The sequence below is a fragment of the Scyliorhinus torazame genome, chromosome 2 (genome assembly GCF_047496885.1).
Source record: "Scyliorhinus torazame isolate Kashiwa2021f chromosome 2, sScyTor2.1, whole genome shotgun sequence".
In the NCBI taxonomy this organism is placed as follows: Eukaryota; Metazoa; Chordata; class Chondrichthyes; order Carcharhiniformes; family Scyliorhinidae; genus Scyliorhinus; species Scyliorhinus torazame.
Window position 1 is genome coordinate 200,969,228 of NC_092708.1, and position 20,480 is coordinate 200,989,707.

Consider the following 20,480-nt stretch of genomic DNA (forward strand, 5'->3'; position numbering starts at 1 on the left):
TCCCTGGAATCAGTCTGGTAAAACTTCGCTACACTCCCTCGAGAGCAAGAACTTCCTTCCCCAGAATAGGAGACCAGAACTGCACACAATATTCAAGGTGTGGCCTCACCAAGGCCCTGCATAATTGCAGCAAGACATCCCTGCTCCTGTCCTCAAAACCTCTCGCAATGAAGGCCAACATACCATTAACCTTCTTTATTGCTTGCTGTACCTGTATGCTTATCTTCAGCGACTGGTGCACAAGGACACCCAGGTCCCGCTGCACACTCCCCTCCAATTTACAACCATTCAGGTAGTAATCTGCCTTCCTGTTTTTGCTTCCAAAGTGAATAACCTCACACTTATCCAAATCATACTGCATCTGCCACTGATTTGCCCACTCGCTCAACCTGTCCAGATCATGCTGTAGGATCTCTGCATCCTCATCACAGTTCACCCTCCCACCCAACTTGGTATCATCTGCAAACTTTGAGATGTTACATTTTGTTCCCTCATCCAAATCATTAATATATATTGTGGATACCTGGGGACCCAGCACTGGTCCCTGTGGCACCCCACTAGTTATTGCCTGCCAATTTGAAAAGGACCCATTATTTACTCTGCGTTTCCTCTCTGACAACAGTTTTATATCCACCTCAATACACTTCCCCCAATCCCATGCACTTTAATTTTGCACAATAATCTCTTATGCAGGACTTTGTCAAATGCCTTCTGAAAGTCCAAGTATACCACATCGACTGGCTCTCCCTTGTCAGCTGTACTGGTTACATCTTCAAAGAATTCCAACAGATTTGTCAAGCATGATTTCCCCTTCATAAATCCATGCTGACTCTGACTGATCCTGCCACTGCTTTCTAAATGTTCTGCTATAAAGACCTTGATAATGGATTCAAGAATTTTCCCCACTACTGATGTTAGGCTTACTGGTCTATAATTCCCTGTTTTCTCTCTACCTCCCTTTTTGAATATTGGAGTGACTTCAGCTACCCTCCACTCTGCAGGGACAGTTCCAGAGTCTATAGAATCCCGGAAGATGACCATCAATGCATCCACTATTTCCAGAGCCACCTCCTTAAGCATTCTGGGATGCAGATTCTCAGGCCCTGGGAATTATCCGCCTTCAATCCCATCAATTTTCCAAGCACTATTTCTCTACTAATATTGATCTCCCTCCGTCCTTCCCCCTCACTAAACCCTGCATTTCCCAGCATTTCTGGTATCTGATTTGTGTCCTCTTTTGTGAAGATAGAGCCAAAGTATGTATTCAATTGCTCAGCCATTTCTTTGTCCCTTATTATGCATTCCCCTGTTTCTGTCTGTAGGGGGGCTACATTTGTCTTCACCAATCTCTTTCTCTTCACATATCTATAGAAACTCTTTAGTGTCAGTCTTTATGTTCCCTGCAAGCTTACGTTCGTACTGTATTTTCCCCTTCTTATAAATCCCTTGGTCCTTCTTTGCTGAATTCTAAACTGCTCCCAATCCTCAGACCTATTATTTTTCTTGGCCAATCTGTGTGCATCTTCCTTGGATGGGATACTATTTCTAATTTCCTTTGTAAGCCATGGATTGGCCCTCTTACCCGTTTTGCTTTTGTGCCAGACAGGAATGAACAGTTGCTGCAGTTCCCCAATGTATTCCTTGAATGTTTGCCATTGCCTTTCCACTGTCATCCCTTTAAGTAACTCTCCCCAATCTGTCACGGCCAACTCGTGCCTCAGAGCAGGCAGACCCTTCATCATTGACCCTCCCCAAACAGAGGAAATGCTGTTTCCATTATGCCATGACTGAGTGGCAGTATTCTCACATCTGAATCAGTAGGTTGTGGGTTCAAGCTCCACTCCAGAGATTTACGCACATCCTCCTGGCCAACACTCGTACGGTACTGGGAAAGTGCTGCACGGTCAGAAGATGCCATTTTTCGGATAAGGCATTAAACTGAGGCCCAGTTTGCCCCCTCGGATAGATGTAAAAGATTTAATGCCACTATTTCTAATAAGTTGAGTGGAGTCCACACCACTGTCCTGGCCAATTCTTATCCCTCAATCCCAGAATCCCATGCTGTTTGTGGGATCTTGCTGTCCACAATTGACTGCTGTACTTTCTTCATTTATAATGGGGACTACGCTTGAAAGGTATTTCATTGGTTATAAAGCATGTTGGGACATCCTGAGGTCATGAAAGGTCCTACATAAATGCAAGTCTTTTTTTTAAATCAAAATTCATCATCATTTTTAAATTCTCAGTTCAATCTTGACGTTTTCTGCTCCAGTTGAAATAACTCCAGTGTCACTGGACTGTTCTCATGACTATTGTTTCCCGTCATATTGGAACGGGACTTGAAATGGATCATTCAATATATTGGATGGAATTTTCCCATGTTTCTTCAATGTGTCAGGCTCTGACTGAAACCCGGTGTGCAGCTGTACAACCGAGTTTATAGTCCAGATTTTCAGGCACTCTGATAAAACAAAAATGAATGGGCGGGGTTTATGACGTCGGCCTGGCCTGGCGGGGCGGAGTGTGATGAGAGCCGACAAGGCCGATTCCGCCCCCCACCCCTGGCTCTCTGTGATCTCGGGCTCAAAATAACTCCCATTATGGTAAGGTATGGACTTTGAACCATCAGACAAGAGGCTGTTTAAACTAATGTTAACTTTGAATTTGGGTCATGATACACCCACCGTTAGAATCAGGAGAACATAATCAGCCGAAGTGAGGATTCAGAGGGTAGAAAAAGCAAATGATGACGACAGATGACTGCAGATAGAGGGTCTCCTCGGGAGCTGACTGCACAGGAGCCATTTTGAAATACATCACGCCTCTCCGCTGTCGTCCAGCTGGGTGGGACTGCTTTCACGTAGTTCCATTCTTATCTATCTGATCGTAGCTAAAGAAGCACATGCAGTGGCTTCTCTTCTTTCGCAAGCACTGTTACCTCTGGTGTTTGCCAACTGTCAATCCTTGACCTCTTCCTATTTTCCATCTACATGCTGCCCTTGGCGATACCATTCAAAGGCATTACATTAGTTTTCATGTACATATGACACCCAGCTCCACCTCAACACCACCTTCCCCAACTCCCCCACTGTCATTAGACTGAAGATGTCTGCTCATTATGCCCCCGCCACCATGAGTGGGGTGCAATCTGCCTGTCGGTTTTCATAGAATTTACAGTGCAGAAGGAGGTCATTCAGCCCATCGAGTCTGCAATGGACCTTGGAAAGAACACCCTACTTAAGCCCCAAGCTCCACGCCTCCACCCTATCTCCGTAACCCCACCTAACCTTTTTGGACACTAAGGCCAATTTAGAATGGTCAATCCACCTAACCTGCACATCTTTGGACAGTGGGAGGCAACCGGAGCACCCGGGGAAAACCCACGCAGACACTGGGAGAACGTGCAGACTCCGCGCACAGGCAGTGACCCAAGCAGGGAATCGCACCTGGATCCTGGAACTGTGAAGCAACTGTGCTAACCACTATGCTACCATGCTCCCCTTTTATATGTTAGTTTTATAAAGCTCCTGTGCCAGATGGGATTTACCCCAGAATACTGAGGGAAGCACAGGAGGAAATTGCTGGGGCCTTGACTGACATCTTTGAATCCTCATTGGCTACAGGTTAGATCCCAGAGGAATGGAGAATAGCTAATGTGGTACCGCTGTTCAAGAAAGATAGCAGGGATAATCCTGGAAGCCAGAGACCGGTGAGCCTCCCGTCAGTAATAGTTAATAATTGGAGAGAATTCTCAGGGCAGGAATTATACCCATTTGGAAACAAATGGACTCATCAGTGATAGATAGCATGGTTTTGTGAAGGGGAGGTCGTGCCTCACTAACTTGATCAAGTTTTTTGTGGAGGAGACAAAGATGATTGATATGGGGATTGATATGGTGGATGTTGTTTACATGGACTTCAGAAAAGCCTTTGGCAAGGTGCCTCATGGCAGACTGGTACAACAGATGAAGTCATATGGGATCACAGGTGAGGTGGCAAGATGGATACAGAACTGGCTCGGTCACAGAAGGCAAAGAGTAGCAGTAGAAAGGTGTTTTTCTGAATGGAAAGTTGTGACTAGTGGTGTTCCACAGGGATCTGTGCTGGGGCCTCTGTTGTTTGTAGTATACATAAACGATTTGGAGGAAATATAGCTGGTCTGATTAGTAAGTTTGCGGGTGACGCCAAGATTACTGGGGTGGCAGATAGTGTAGTGGATACAGCAGGATATGGATAGGTTGGAGACTTTTGCAGAGAAATGGCATGGAGTTTGATCCGGACAAATGTGAGGTAATGCATTTTGGTAGGTCTAACATAAGAGGGGAAATATACAGTAAATGGCAAAACTCTTCAGAATATAGAAAGTCAGAGAGATCTGGGCATACAGGTCCACAGATCTTTTAAAGTGGGAACATAGGGGCTGTTTAGCACAGGGCTAAATCGTTGGCTTTGAAAGCAGACCAAGGCAGGCCAGCAGCACTGTTCAATTCCCGTAACAGCCTTCCTGACCAGGCGCCGGAATGTGGCGACTAGGGGCTTTTCACAGTAACTTCATTTGAAGCCTACTTGTGACAATAAGCGATTTTCATATTTTTTTCATTTCATTTCATTTCAAGTGAACAAGGTAGTAAAGAAAGCATAGGGAATGCTTGCCTTCATTGGACAGGGCATCGAGTATAAAAACTGGCAAGTCATGCTACAGTTGTATAGAACCTTGATAAGGCCGCTCTTGGAATGTTGTGCACAATTCTGGTCGCCACACTACCAGAAGGATGTGGAGGCTTTGGAGAGGGTGCGAAGGAGGTTTGTCAGGATGTTGCCTGGTCTGAGGGTGTTAGCTCTGCAGAGAGGCTGAATAGACTCGGGACTGTTTTCATTAGAACGATGGAGGGTGAGGGGTGACGTGATAGAGGTCTGATAGATTGAGAGGCATGGATAGAGTGGATGGGCAGTCACTAGGGGACATAGGCTTAAGGTCCATGGGGCAAAGTTTAGAGGAGATGTGCGAGGCATGTTTTTTTACACAGAGGGTGATGAGTGCCTGGAACGCGTTGCCAGGTGAGGTTGTGGATGCAGATACATTAACAGCATTCAAAAGGCATCTCCACAAATGCATGGAAAGGATGGGTTTAGAGGGATATGACACTCTGAAGTGCTGAGGGATTTGGCCAAGGGTGGTATCATGACCAGTACAGACTTGGAGGGCCAAAGGGCCTATTCCTGTGCTGTATTGTTCTTTGTATGTTTGTATACCTTGCTCACGAGCTTTTCCTGACTTTATTCAAATTTGTTTTGTTATTTTAATGCTGCAATAAAAATCATTTGGAGAGAAAAATGGGTTGTGAGATTCCATATGACCATAAGACATAGGAGCAGAATTAGGCCATTCAGCCCACCGAGTCTGCTCCACCATTCGATCATGGTGGATATGTTTCTCATCCCCAGTCTCTTGCCTTCTCCCTGTATCCCTGATCCCCTTATTAATCAAGATATATCTATCTCTGTCTTAAAGACGCTCCGTGATTTGGCCTCCGCAGCCTCCTCTGGCAATGAGTTCCACAGATTCACCATCCTCTAACTGAAGAAATTCTCCTCCTCAGTTTTAAAGGACCGTCCTTTCAGTCTGAGGCTGTGGCCTCGGGTTCTAGTCTCTCCTACTGGTCGAAACATTATCTCTATGTCCACTCTATGTCAAGGGCTGGTTTAGCACTGTGGGCCAAACAGCTGGCTTGTAATGCAGAACAAGACCAGCAGCGTGGGTTCAATTCCCGTACCGGCCTCCCGGGACTTTTCACAGTAACTTCATTGAAGCCTAATTGTGACAAAAAGTGATTATTATTATTTCTCTATCTAGGCCTGTCAGTATTCTGTACATTTCAATGATTAACCCCCCCCCCCCACCCCCAGACCCAGAGTCCTCAACCACACCTCATATGAGAAACCCTTGTGAATCTCGTCTGGATACCCTCCTAGACCTGCACACCCTTTCTTTCATACGGGGCCTAAAACTGCTCACAATATTCCAAATGGGATCAACCTCAGCAGTACATCCCTGCTGTTGTATTCTCGCCCTCTTGAAATGAATGCTAATAAGGGGCTGGTTTAGCACACTGGGCTAAATCGCTGGCTTTTAAAGCAGGCCAGCAGCACGGTTCAATTCCCGTACCAGCCTCCCCGAACAGGTGCCGGAATGTGGCAACTAGGGGCTTTTCACAGTAACTTCATTGAAGCCTACTTGTGACAATAAGCGATTTTCATTTCATTTCATAACATTGCATTTGGCTTCCTAACTGCCAACTGAACCTGCACGTTAACCAAGAATCCTGAACTAGGACTCCTTTGTGCTTCAGATGTCCGAAGCCTTTCCCCATTTAGAAAATAGTCTGTGCCTCTCTTTCTCCTACCAAAGTGCATGACCTCACATTTTTCCACATTGTATTCTTTGCCCACTTGCCGAGCCTGTCTGAGTCCTTCTGCAGCCATCTGCAAACCATGGGTGGCACAGTAGCACAGTAATTAGCACTGCTGCCTCACGGCACCGAGGTCCCAGGTTCGATCCCGGTCCTGGTTCTCTGTCCGTGTGGAGTTTGCAAATTCTCTTCGTGTTTGCATGGGTTTCGCCCCCACAACCGAAAGATGTGCAGGCGAGGCAGATTGGCCACGCTAAATTGCCCCCTTAATTGGAAAAAATGAATTGGGTACTCTAAATTTAGGAAAATAAAGAAATGAACAGTTATCTGTCTCATTGAGCATAAGACAATTGAATGCATCCTCCCAGATCCATGAGGTCTGAACTGTTCTAATAGGGGAAATATTTTTCTAGCTTTCTCTCCCTCAGTGAAGGGGAAAGAGAGTAAGGGGGAGGGAGAGAGAGAGAGATGAAACGAGAGCGAGAGAGAGCGATGAAGTGAGTGAGAGAGATATGTTGGTGATCACAGATCCTTGAAATGTCTTTTCAAGTCGAGGAGGAGGAGGAAAATGGGCCACTGTCATCTGCAGCCAAACTAAAAGCACCAGAGACTGAAAATAAGATCATTTGCATTATTGGATTAAAAAGAAAAGTGCAGTGATAAAACCTACATCTATTATCCAGCAAATAGCGGATTAGTATGTCTGCTGAATGTAATGGTTTTTAAGGATGCGAAATACTAATGAATGGCAGGAGCTCTCACTTACAGTACAAGAAGCTGAGAGTCGTCTCCATGTCCACAGCATAAAAGGAAAGCAATTTTTAGCTGTCTTATCATTTGTAAGAAGCATATTGCCAGCAGGAGCTTTTATTACAAAGAATTAACAGTTGCAAAAAAAATGGAAATTAGCTTTTCCAACAACAGGTAGTTATGCATCACCTTTAATGTAGTAAAATATTCCAAGGTGCTTTTACGGGAGAGTTTTAATTGAAACCGAGCCTAAAAAAAGAGATGTTGGGACAAGTGACTGGTAGCCTGTTGAAAAAGGTAGGTTATAAGGAGCTTTTCAAAGTAAGGGAAGTGGCGCGGTTGAGAGAGGGAATTCCAGAGCTTGGGGTCTTCACAACTGAAGGCACAGCCACCAGTGGTGGGACAGGTGAAATCAGGGATGCACAATGAGGCCAGCGTTGGAGGAGCGTGCCGCAGAGTTGCGAGGGTGGGAAACATCACCGAGGTGAGAAGGTTATGAGACCATGGAGGGGTTTGAACACTGGTAAGAAATTGAAAACTCGGGGCGGCATGTGGTGCAATGGTTAGCACTGGGACTATGGCGTAGGGATTCTTTTTGGGGTAGTGGAGAGGGGGAGGCGTTGGGATTGAGCTCTGCCGGGGTCTGTCTTATCCCAGTCTCAGCCCCTAACCCCTTTCTCCATTTCCCCATATGCTGATCTGTTCACCTAAGTGTCTGCACTGTCTCTTGTTCAAAGAGACAGTGCAGACACAATGGGCTAAATGACCTTCTGTGCCAATGATTTGGTTATACAATCACTATTGTTTAACTGGATTGGTGACCTTATTAAAAAATATATAAATTGGGGAAATACGGTCAGGGAGAAAATCTCGACAGTGAAATCTTGCTGTGTGATCAGTGACCTGAGGCTGCTAGCACTCTTGTGCTGTGGTAGAGAAGCCCAGTCCACCCATGTGGCAAATGTAACTCCCACTGCCTCAACTGACACATGAACAGTTAAGCAAAGCATCAAAGGGAGATTGGTCCTCATACAACTGAAGCCTACTCAACACTAAAGAAAGAACTTGCAGTAATGTGGTGCATTTTGCAATCTCAGAATTGCCTCCTGTTATGAGCCAGAGAGAACCCCAAAGTGTATTATGGAGTTCACCTGACCCACAACTTTTAATAGATTGTACATGGCCCACTCTACAGGTGTGGTACAGCAGAAATGGAAAAGTATTTTTTAAAGCAAAATAATGTTTATTCTATTACCTCAAGTTAACCTTTTTAAAACAAACAGTGAACATCTTAGCAACCATCAATTCAAATATAACCCCCAAAGAATACAACACTAAGTAATCCTTTAAGCTTTCCTTTTAACATCCAGAAGACTTTTTTTTTAAAAACCTTTAAAACAGAAGCATATCAGGTTAAAGTCACTATTGAGAGTAATTATCCGTTTTAAATCACCAAAGGATCGATTTACAGTCTTTGTATTACAGAGAGAGAGACTCATGCACCTTCTGGCTGTGACTGCAGCTTCCAGCTCTGAAAATGAAACTAAAACACACCCTGCATCAAACAGCCTAAAACGAAAGTAAAAAGCTGACAGATAGTTCAGCTCCACCCACTCTCTGACATCACTGCAGTAGTAAACACATTTCTTAAAGGTACTCTCACATGACACTCCACGCATAAAGTGAACAGCACAAATCATTCAGCCCACCCGTTTTTTTGGCATTTATGTGCCACACGAGACTCCTCTGACTACATCATCTGCAGCTCCTTCTATTGCTTTGTCCCTTCCGTTTATCTTGCTACCCCTTAAATGGATTTTTATTTGCCTCAACCACTTCACAGCGAGTTCCAGTCTAGCCACTCTCTGGGTGAAGAAGCTCATTAGGGCTACCTTTGTTTTGAACTCTACCAAAACTGGAAACATTTTCTCTACATTTACCCTATCAAACCCCACCTACTTTACAGCCAGTTAAATATTTTTAAAGTGTAATCACTATTATAATGTTGGAAATACGGTGGCCAATTTGGAGACACCAAGTCCGTGATCAGCAATGAGATAAATGACCAGATAATCTGATAATACGTTGGTTTAGGGATAAATATTAACAGGACACCAGGGAACAACCCTGCTCCTCTTCAATAGCCTCTGGAATCCTTTTTAGATTAGATTTGGAAGCCAAGCCCTTGGTTTAAGGTCTCGTTCAAAAGACGACAGTCTTCGGACGGTGCAGCACTCCTTCAGTGCCGCATTGAACTAATTGCATTCAGATTTTGTGTTCAGATTTCCAGAGTGATAATTAAACCCACAACCTCTTCTGACTCGGGTGAAGGTGCTACCAATGAGTCACATCGCTGTCAAGGGAGGAGGAAATAAATTTAGAAGAAAACCAATATATCTCTGGGGTAGTGGGGTGGGAGGGGTGGAAAAGAGAGAGAGGGAGAGCAGTGTGAGAAGTTAGAACAGTGAATATTGATCTTTTTGACTGTCAGGTACGAATTTGAATGCAACTCACTCCGGCTGAAAGTCTCTTGTTCTCTCCCAGTTGTCGTTTATGTCCCAGGTTCGACTCTGTTGCCTGGGGACGTTAACTTGCTACATGGAACCACCCCCTCGTTTGGTGATAGATGAGCAGCTTTGGAAAGACCATAGTTATAGCTGGAATGGAAATGTCACAGTGAAGTAGCAGGAGATGCTCTTGTGAGATTTGGAGTGCTCAAAACAGGGTGCTGCAACAGACAAATCTGTTCTTATCAACTGTGCGAGCATCTTCCTCAACTCCACCAATATAGGATTTGCGTTCAAAAATAAATTGCCAGAATCTGCTATCTCATGAAGCAGCCCTCAGATTTTTGCAGTTTGTAAAAGCAACAACAATTTAGCATTCATATAGTGCCCATATAGAACATAGTAAAACATCCTAAGGTTCTTCACAGGAGCGTAGTTAGGCATATTTTGACATGGATCCGGAGAAGCCGATATTGGATCAGGTGACCAAAAGCTTGGTCAAAGGTAGATTTTAAGGAATGTTTTCAAAAATGAGAGGTTTTGGGAGGCTAAAGGCACAGCCACCTTTTGTGGATGATGAAAATTGGCAAGAGACCAGAGATTCAAGGCACTGCAGAGATTTTGAAGGATTGTAGTACTGTTTATAGAGAAAAGGAGGAGCGAGGCCATGAAGGGATTTAAAAATGGGTGGAAATTTTAAATTTGAGATGCGGCTGACTGGGAGCGAATATAGTTCAGCTAGCACAAGTGTGATGGGTGAATGGATCTTGGTGCGAGTTAGAATGTGAACAGCAAAGTTCCGGATGAGCTCAGGTTTACAGAGGGTGGATGAAGGGAGGCTCATCAGGAAACTGTTGGGATAGTTGAGTCTGGAGGTGACAAAAGGTATGGATAATCAAGGCACAAATATTTCTGTCTCCCATCCTGCAGATCCTCAGCCCCTTGGACAAGATGTCATAAAGAAAGGGAGCCTGGCCAGAAGGCAGGATCATGCTAGCCCATGGAAAGAGTGCTACGTTGAGCTTTGTTCCCGTGAACTGTGCCTGTACAGCGCAAGAACTGGAGATGACTGCCACCTCTGCAATGTATACTACCTGAGCCGCTGCCAAAGCATCACCATGTCAGCCAGCCATGGTGACCGCGTCCTAGAGTTCCTCTTCCCCGATGGTGCCTGGCTCCAACTGCAAGCCCGATCCCAGCGGGAGGCTGAAGAATGGAGGCAGGACCTCCTGGCACAAATGCATGCCCTGCGCCTGACACAGCCTTTGGGCCTGCCAAACGGGACCCGTAGTCCACCACCTCCTGATTGGCCTCCTGGGACTTGCCAAGTGGAGGCCAACCAGCCCAGGACTCGCCACTTGTGCACAGAAGGCGCAGTACGGATTGGAATACTTCACATGTTGATGCCTCCGAACAACTGGAACTCATACACCTTTGTCCTTAGCCAAAGCCAATTCAAATACTTTCAAACCAATGATTTACAAGCAGGGCCGTTGGCAACTTACAGGATTAGTCTATGCCTCAGCGTTCACACTGAAGCACCGGTGGATTCAGCTCCCCGCCTTAAGCTGACTTTTCCAGAAGAAGTTCTCATTCTCATGGCGGACACCCAACGGGAGGCCCAAGAATGGACAGAGGCAATCAAAGCTGTGATTAACTCCAGATGGGCGGCCGATAGTTCGGAGTGCTTCTCGCGAGATCTGATGACAAAAGGCATGGACTCCAGTGGTGTGGGCACACAGAGGAATAAGCGGTACTCAGTGACCAGCAGCTTTCTCAGTCTCCTGACGGTCATCGCGGTGGAGAAGGGGCTCACGGCTCAGAGCTTCAGGTGTGCAGGTGAATGTTTACATCCTTTACTAAATAAGAAATGTGCCCAGGGGCTCAATCCTATTGACACTGAGAATCTTGTTTCCACAGGGAAGGTAGAACTTCTGGCACTTGTTTTTTTTCCAGAATTTGCTCAGGAGGGATCTGGTTCAGACTACCGCCAGTGCAGCTACTAAGAAAAGAAGCACGGTGGCTCAGTCGTTAACACAGCTGCCTCATGGCGCCGAGGTCCCAGGTTCGATCCCGGCTCTGGGTCACTGTCCGTGTGGAGTTTGCACATTCTCCCCGTGTCTGCGTGGGTCTCACCCCCACAACTCAAAGATGTGCAGGGTAGGTGGATTGGCCACGCTAAATTGCCCACGCTAAATTGCCCTTTTAATTGGAGAAAATGAATTGGGTACTCTAAATTTATCTTTAAAAAATTAAAAAAAGAAAGGAAGCAAGGCTTAAGTGAATAGGCCTTTCAGTCCCTCAAGTCAGTTCTGCCATTCTGTTAGATCATGGCTGATCTGCATCTCCCCTCGATTTACCCGCCTTGGTTCCACATTCCTTAATACCCTTCTCCGCCAAAAATCTGTCAGTCTGAGTTTTCAATTTCCTCTAGACTGCAGCAGGCTCACCATCGCCTTCTTGAGCACAGTTCGGGATGGGCAACAAATATCCAATGAAAGGAGCCCCCAGCCTCGGCAGTTTTTGAGGGAGAATGTTACAGATTTCCACTCCCCTTTTGTATTGGAAACTACCCCTGACCAGTAAGGTTCTAATTTTAAGGTTAATTCTCTTTATTCTGGAATTCCCCACCATAGGAAATAGCTTCTTCTCATGGGCTCTATCAAACCCTTTCATCATCATAAACATTCAGATTGGTCAACTGCACTTGTGCGAATACAAACCTAGTTTCTGCAACTTTTATTTTGTACTCTAACCCAATTATCCCAACTATCATTCTGATGATCCTGTACTGCGCGCTCTCCCAAGTTCAATATATCCTTTCTGTGGTTTGTTGAGAGACAATGGCATAGTGGTATTGTCACTGGACTAGTAACCCTGTGACCCATGGTAAAGCTCTGGCGTCCCAGGTTCAAATCCCACCACAGCAGATGGTGAAATTTTAATTCAATAAAACTCTGGAATTAAAAGTCTAATGATGACTGTGAAACCATTGTCGTTTTAAACCCACCACCACCACCACCACCAAATCTGGTTCACTGATGTCCTTCAGGGAAGGAAATTTTCTGTCTTTACCTGGTCTGGCCTACATGTGACTCCAGATGCACACAACAATGCAGTTGACTCTTAACTGCCCCACTATCTGAAATGGCCTAGCAAACCACTCAGTTCAAGGGCAGTTAGGGATGAGCAATAAATGCTGACCCAGCCAGCGACACCCACATCCCAAGAACGAATTTTAAAAAAACTGAATGAAATACTCTAAATGAGGTCTAACCAGATGATTACATAACCATAGCATAACTTTCACCTCTGATCCTGGGTTTTTAAAATTGGGCCATAGAGTACAGAAGCAAGGAGGTTATGGTGAACCTTTCTTTCGCCTCAGCTGGAGTGTTGTGTACAATTCGGAGCACAGTATTTTAAGACCGATCCATAGTATCCCTATAGTGCAGTCTTCACCGACTCTCTGAAAGAGCGCCCTACCTAGGTCCACTCCCCTGTCCTATGCCCATAACCTCACCCAACCTGCACATCTTTGGACACTAAGCGGCAATTTAGCATGGCCAGTCTACCTAACCTGCACATCTTTGGACTGTGGGAGGAAACTGGAGCACCTGGAGGAAACCCACACAGATACTGGGAGAACATGCAGACTCCACACAGACCGTCACCTCAAAGCCGGAATTGAACCTGGCTCCCTGGCGCTGTGAGGCAGCATCTCTAATCAATGTGCAACCGTGCTGCCCTTTTAAAACATTTTTTTAGTCTGCACCGACCCTCCGAAAGAGCATCTACCCAGGTCCACGCTCAGTCCCCGTATCTTAATCTACACACCCCTGATGTGAAGGGATTGGAAAGGGCGAGAAAATATTTGCTCAGCACAAAATGCCTGACACTGCCACATACAGGAGCAAAGTTACATTTGCACATTGCGTACTGTTGCAAATGGATGCATTGACATGCATTACAAATGGTAACAGCATGAATACAAGTTCATTTAAGAACATGTTGCCACCCAATCGTATAACTGATATCTGACTGAATATTTAGAACTGTTTACAGCACAGAAGGAGGCCCATTGAGCTCATCAGTTTACAAGTGTCATCTCGTCTAATCCCACTTTCCAGCTCTTAATCCATATCCCAATCAGTTTTACGTGTAATTTTTAAAACATCTTGAAGGATTTTGCTTCGATCAGCCTTTCAGGGAGTGAGTTCCAGATCCCTACCACCCTCTGGGTGTAACAGTTTGCTCTCAGCCTTCTACCTTGAATCTATGTTCCCTGGAATCTATATCCCCTCAACCATGGGGAATAGGATATTCCTGTCCACTCTATCTAGACTCTTCATTATTAATATGCTTCAATTAAGTCTCCCTCTACCCTCCCTGTTCCAGAGGAAACAAACAACCCTGTCACAGCCAAACTTTCCTGTTTGGGAAAAAAAAAATTCAGAGTACAAAATTAAATTTTGTTTCCAATTAAGGGGCAATTTAGCGTGGCCAATTCACCTACTCTGCATATATTTGGGTTGTGGGGCTGAGACCCATGCAGATACGGACAGAATGTGCAAATTCCACACGGACAGTGACCTGGGGCCAGGATCGAATCCGGGTCCTTGGAGCCGTGAGGCCGCAGTGCTAACCACAGTGCCACCGAGCCCCTCCAATCTTTCCTCTCCGAGGGGATAACCTCTTAAATCTGCTCTCTTGATGGTGAATTATATCTGGGCAAGACTATTTTCACCCGTGTTTGTTAAATTATTATAATGAAGACCGTTCCAATTGCCTTTTCTTTTTACATTTCATTACTTAGAATCACTTTAATTGGTGAGGTGAAATTATTGCCAAAGAGGGAATTCTGATGGGAGAATTCTGACCGCTCTTGGTGCCTTACCTACCAACCACCCACCCCTCCCCGTGCTTAGCCTAAGAGTCTTATCCCCCTCACCCCCAGGTGGGCTTAGCCTGAGGGTCTCACACACCCCCTCCGCCTGCCCCCTCCCAGTGAGCTCGTCCTTGGGGTCTCTCCCCCCCCCCCCCCCCCCCGTGCGCTCGCCTTATACCACCACCACCCCTTGTGGGCTTGCCCTGAGGGTCTTCTCTTGCCACACCCATTGTAGAATTACCCTGAGAGCCTTTCCCACTCCCCCCTCCAACCTCTTGGGCTCACCTTGAGGGTCTTTCCCACACCCTGCCCCTCATGGGCTCACCTGGGTGTCTTACCCTTTCTCTCCCCCCCCCCCCTTTTTTTTTTTTCTGGGCTCGCCCTTAGGGTCTTACCCCCCACCCTCTCTTGTGGGCTTGCCTTGAGGGTCTTCTCTTGCCACCCCCATGTGGACTCGCCCTGAGGGTTCTCCCCCCCCCCCCCCCCCCCGCCCAACCTCATGGGCTCACCTTGAGGATCTTTCCCGCCCCTCGTGGGCCCCCCGAGGGTCTTGCCCTATCCTTGTGGACTCGCTCTGAGGGTCTTACCCCCTCCCTCTTGGGCTTGCCATCAGAGTCTTCCCCCCCCCCCCACCTCATGGGCTCACCTTGAGGGTCTTTCCCCACCTCCCGCCCCTCATGAGCCTCCTGAGGGTCTTACCCTACCCTTGTGGACTCGCCCTGAGGGTCTTACCCCCTCCCCTTGTGGGCCTGTCATGAGGGTCTTACCCCCCTCCCCCCTCCTCCCGTACACTCGCGCTGAAGGCCTTATCCCCCCTCGTGGTTTTGCCCTGAGTGGCTCACCCAGGATTCCACAGAATCATAATCTAATCCTTAGGGTCTAATTGAATCACAAGCCCCACACTGCCTGTTGACTGCAGTGAGTGCTCATTGGGACATTTAACCTGCCTCCACTAGGGTAGCACAGTGGTTAGCACTGCTGCCTCTCAGCGCCAGGGACAAGGGTTCAGTTCCAGCCTTGGGTGATTGTCTGTCTGTGTGGAGTTTGCACTTTCTCCCCGTATCTGCGTGGGTTTCCTCCGGGATCTCCGGTTTCCTCCCACAGTCTAAAATGTGCAGGTTAGGGTGAAGGTCCATACTAAATTGCCCCTTAATGTGCAAAGGTTCGGTGGGGTTATGGGATTGCAGGGGGGTGGGCCTAGGTAGGGTGCTTTTTCAAATGGTCGTTGCAGACTCGATGGACCGAATGACCTCCTTCTGCACTGTAGGGATTCTATGATTCAATGACCTGCCCGCTAGGTTTCGAAACATTTTTTGGTGACATAGGTCAGCAACAATAACTACTATTTTCACCAGTGTTTGTTAAATTATTATAATGAAGACCGTTCCAATTGCCTTTTCTTTTTACATTTCATTACTTAGAATCACTTTAATTGGTGAGGTGAAATTATTGCCAAATAAGTTAAATGCTCGTGTCTTACCTTTAGGGCAAGGATTCAAATCCAACCCTGGCTCCAAGTCTCTGTCAATTTCTGTGAGGATCCTGTGTGAACTGAGGCTGGGCAGTCTTTTTTATTTATTTATTATCATTTTAAAAAATTTAGAGTACCCAATTCATTTTTCCCAATTAAGGGGCAATTTAGTGTGGTCAATCCACCTAGCCTGCACATCTTTGGGTTGTGGGGGCGAAACCCACACAAACACGGGGAGAATGTGCAAACTCCACACGGACAGTGACCCAGAGCCGGGATCAAATCTGGGTCCTCGGCGCCATGAGGCAGCAGTGCTAACCACAGCGCCACTGTGCAGCCCTCGAGGTTGAGCAGTCTTAATCCAAATCCAGCATCAATTTGTGATTCCTACTCATTTTGTGCGTGAGGCTGGTTGGTGTGTACTTCAGCAATACTGGTCTAGTACAGCAGGGGCTGCTCTAGAGAGGCAGGACTTCAGGTTCCATGTTGGGAGAGAATGTCGCTGCTCGCTTTGTTACACTTTGTTACACCTGAATTGTGGATTCTTGTAAAAAGTACACTGAGCAGGATATCTTCAGGCTTCTAAAACTATTTTCAAAACACAGGATTTCCAATCACTGCTACCTGTTTTTTTTTAAAGAAGTGAAGCACTAAGTATTTATATTACATCTTTCACAGCCTTGGAACCAAAACATCTCTCAGCCAGTTAAATATGTTTGAAAGGTAGTCACTGTGCAGTGTTAGAAATGTGGCAGACAAATTGCACAGCAAGCTCCCACAACAGGCAGCTTGATAACCAGATAATGTTTTTTAGGCGGTGGCTATTGACCCAGGCGGACAGAGAATTCCATTTTCTTCTTTTCAACTAATGCTGTGGGAACCTTGTGTCCCGCTTGAGGGTCTTTAACAACTCGTGTGAAAGGTGGCACCACAGACCATGCGGAACTCACTGTGTGCTGCACTGGAAGTGTCAGCCTGGATGCTCACGTCTGCAGAGTGGGACTTGAACTCTGACTCCAGAGGCAAGAGTGCTACCAAGGTTGATGTACTTAACTGGCGTTGCACAGCTGAGTCAGGAATCTCGGTGCAGGGGGCATGAAAGTAGAAGGAAGAGTAGTCTTATTCCTACCCAGCATTAGCATCTTATGGAGTATAAATGGACCAAAAATAAAGTGTAGTGGACTGTGGAAAGAAATCCATTCTTATGGAATTGTATTATTCATAAACTCTGCTGCAATTTCTCCATGGGCAGCACAGTGGTCAGCACTGCTGCCTCACAACGCCAGGGACCCAGGGTTGATTCCAACCGTGGGTGACTGTCTGTGTGGAGCTTGCACTTTCTCCCCATGTCTGCGGGGGTTTTCTCCTGTTACTCCGGTTTCTTCCCACAGTCCAGATATGTGTGGGTTAGGTGGATTGGCCATGATAAAATTGATCCATAGTGTCCAACGGTTAGTGGAGTTACGGGCATAGGGTGGGGAGAATGGGCCACGGTAGGGTGCTCTTTCGGAGGGTCGATGCAGACTCAATGGGCCGAATGGTTCCTTCTGCACAGCAGGGATTCTATGTTTCTACGTTTTGTGATGCAGAGCCTGTAGACTGCATCAGCCACTCGATGCAGCGAGTTACAGTTCAGACCGGAGGAACTGGTGTTTCACAGCTAATCAGTTGATCACTCAAAGATGGACTCACGATAGTCGAGCCTTTCTTCCTTGTGTTCAATTTTTCCTTTGCAGCACTCACGCATTCTGTACTTTCACACAGCTGACTGAACTCAGGCAGGTAATCGCAGCTCCAGTGACCTGAGGTCATGGGCTGAATCCACCCAGCACACCCCCATGTCTATTTATCACTTGAATTCACAGCGATGGACAAGAACAGCCTGTCGCTATTGTCAATGGATTAAGCGAGGAGGCAGCCAGTTACGTTGTGTGGGATATTTTTTTGGGGTGGGGGGGTGGAGAAAAGAGAGGGGAAAAAAAAACAAGTTTTCTTTTAACAGCAAATTCCTCAGCCCCTTGGTCCAGATTCCAGTAATTACTCCCATTGTACCTTGCCTGAATGGTGAATAATACGCCAAAAGCCATGTCTAATTGAGACCTTACTGACCAAACAAATCCTGCATTGTTCGCCTTGACAAATTGAGGCCAGAAAGTGGCAGCGACAGTGCGGAAATTAAAAGAAAGTGCTAGAAAGACCATTAAAGCTACAGTAATAACCCTGTCTCGCTCTGCAAGGTCCGACCTAGCCAATGGATGGTGAAGCTTTTGTTTTTTAAATACATATAATCCCAGCAACGGCACCTCAGGGCCTGTGTTATTTATTTAGTAAAGGCGATTTAAATTGTAATACAAGATGTGTGGGCCTGTCCCTGGAAACTAATTGGTTGACGTTTAAATGCTATTAGGCGTGGAGAGTGGCAGGATGTGGGCTGGCTGGTGTGTTTTTTGCTTTTTTTTTGTCAGTTGAATTGGCCTGTCAGGACTTGGGGAGGAGAAGTGAGGGGCTACTGGCAACCGCATTTCGCAAGCAACGGACGCATTAAGCTAACGTGTGTGTACGCGTTTACTGAACAAAGCAGACTGGTTTGCTTCAATGGCTGAGTCGCTGTTCTTTTAATTTATTTATTTAAAAAATGTTTTAAAATAAATTTAAAGTACCCAATTATTTTTTTTCCCAATTCGGGGGCAATTTATCATGGCCAGTCCACCTAACCTGTACATCTTTGGGTTGTGGGGGTGAATGTGCAAACTCCACACGGACAGTGACCCAGGGCTGGGATTCAAATCCGGACCCTCAGCGCCGTAGGCTGTGTTAACCACGGTGCCATGTGCCGCTCCTCTTTTAATTTATTAACCATACCATCCAGTGGCTAATGGGAACATGTGGCCATTCAGCTCATCGAGTCTGTTCCACTATTCAGTTAGATCACGACCGATCTGCACCTCACTCCAAATACCACCTTGGTTCCATAACCCTGATTACTGATAACACCAGGTTAAAGTCCAACAGGTTTGTTTCAAATCACTAGCTTTCAGAGGACTATTCCTTCCTCAGGTGAATGAAGAGGTATGTTCCAGAAACATATATATAGACAAAGTCAATGAAGAGGTATGTTTCTGGAACATATCTCTTCATTCACCTGAGGAAGGAGCAGTGCTCCGAAAGCTAGTGATTTGAAACAAACCTGTTGGACTTTAACCTGGTGTAAGACTTCTTCCTGTGCTCACCCCAGTCCAACGTCAGCATCTCCACATCCTGAATACTGATCCTAACAAGGATTCTTCTGTTGATTTCAACTTGAAATTTGCATTTAATGCACTGCCTCAGCTTTTTGGAGGGAGAGTGTTCCAGATTTCCACTACCTTTTGAGTGAAGTGATGCTTTCCTGACATCACTCCTTTTAATTGCCTGGCTGTGCCTCCTTGTTCTGGACTCCCGCACACCAGACAAAACAATTTCCCTCTTATCTACCCAATCAAATCCTTCCATCACTTTTAACACCTCAGTGAAAAGCGACAGAGCTGCTCAGATCACCCCGGTATCTTCCACACTGGAGGGAATACAACCCTACTCCGTGCAACCGCTATCAGCCCTGCCATCATTCTGATGAATTTACACAGTGGCCCAGCCCACCCATTTTTATTAGACTAGTAACAGAATGTTTCTCTTTTTTTAAATGAAAGGACCGTTCCCTTTCTGGTGAGTTGTCCCAGTCTGTTACAAGTCAGATGTACTTCCTCCATTCCCCCTCCTTCTTCAATTTTTGTCCTGTCTTCCTCTTCTGAAGTCATTGATTTTTTTTGAAAAATTTTTTTTGCTAGTTTACAGATCCACAGAAGCCAGCAGCTCCTTCAGCCGTCCCTCACAAATCAGCCTCGAGTGAGCTAGTCAACTCTGGAGGCATCGCCACAAACCACAAAACCCTATTTGGCCTTCTGCCGCAACATTCATAGGCGGGCACTTTCCAGCCAGGTTCACTGGATTAGAATGGGAGCAGGGACATCAGGTCATTTTATTTTCATTTGAATCATAGAATCATAGAATTTACAGTGCAGAAGGAGGCCATTCAGCACATCAAGTCTGCACCGGTCCTCTCAAAGAGCACCCTACTGAAGCCCACGTATCTACCCTATCCCCATAACCCAGTAATCCCCACTTAATGTTTTTTTTTTGGACACTAAGGGCAATTTAGCATGGCCAATTCACCTATCCCACACATCTTTGGACTGTGGGAGAAAACCGGAGCACCCGGAGGAAACCCACGCAGACACGGGGAAGGTCCACTATCCTCCTCGGCTGAAATCAGCAACTTATCATCGAACCTGGGCAGTATGGCTTTAATGAAGACCTTGAACAGAAAATATGTGACTTGAATTGTGTAATATGTCAAAACACGGTACTCGGATGACAGTAGAGGCTCAGGAAATGCAGAGGTTGTGAGTTTGATCCTT

At 46.1% G+C, this 20,480-nt stretch overlaps 1 protein-coding gene across 2 annotated transcripts in view; it reads left to right on the plus strand.

The window, feature by feature from the left end:
- plekhm3 (pleckstrin homology domain containing, family M, member 3) overlaps nt 1-20,480 on the plus strand; it is a 181,950-nt gene that overhangs the window by 20,793 nt on the left and 140,677 nt on the right. For both annotated transcript variants that reach the window (XM_072482654.1, XM_072482645.1), the window contains exon 3: nt 10,598-11,506. In XM_072482654.1, the coding sequence (XP_072338755.1) occupies nt 10,598-11,506 (909 nt within the window). The remainder of the gene's footprint in view (nt 1-10,597; nt 11,507-20,480) is intronic.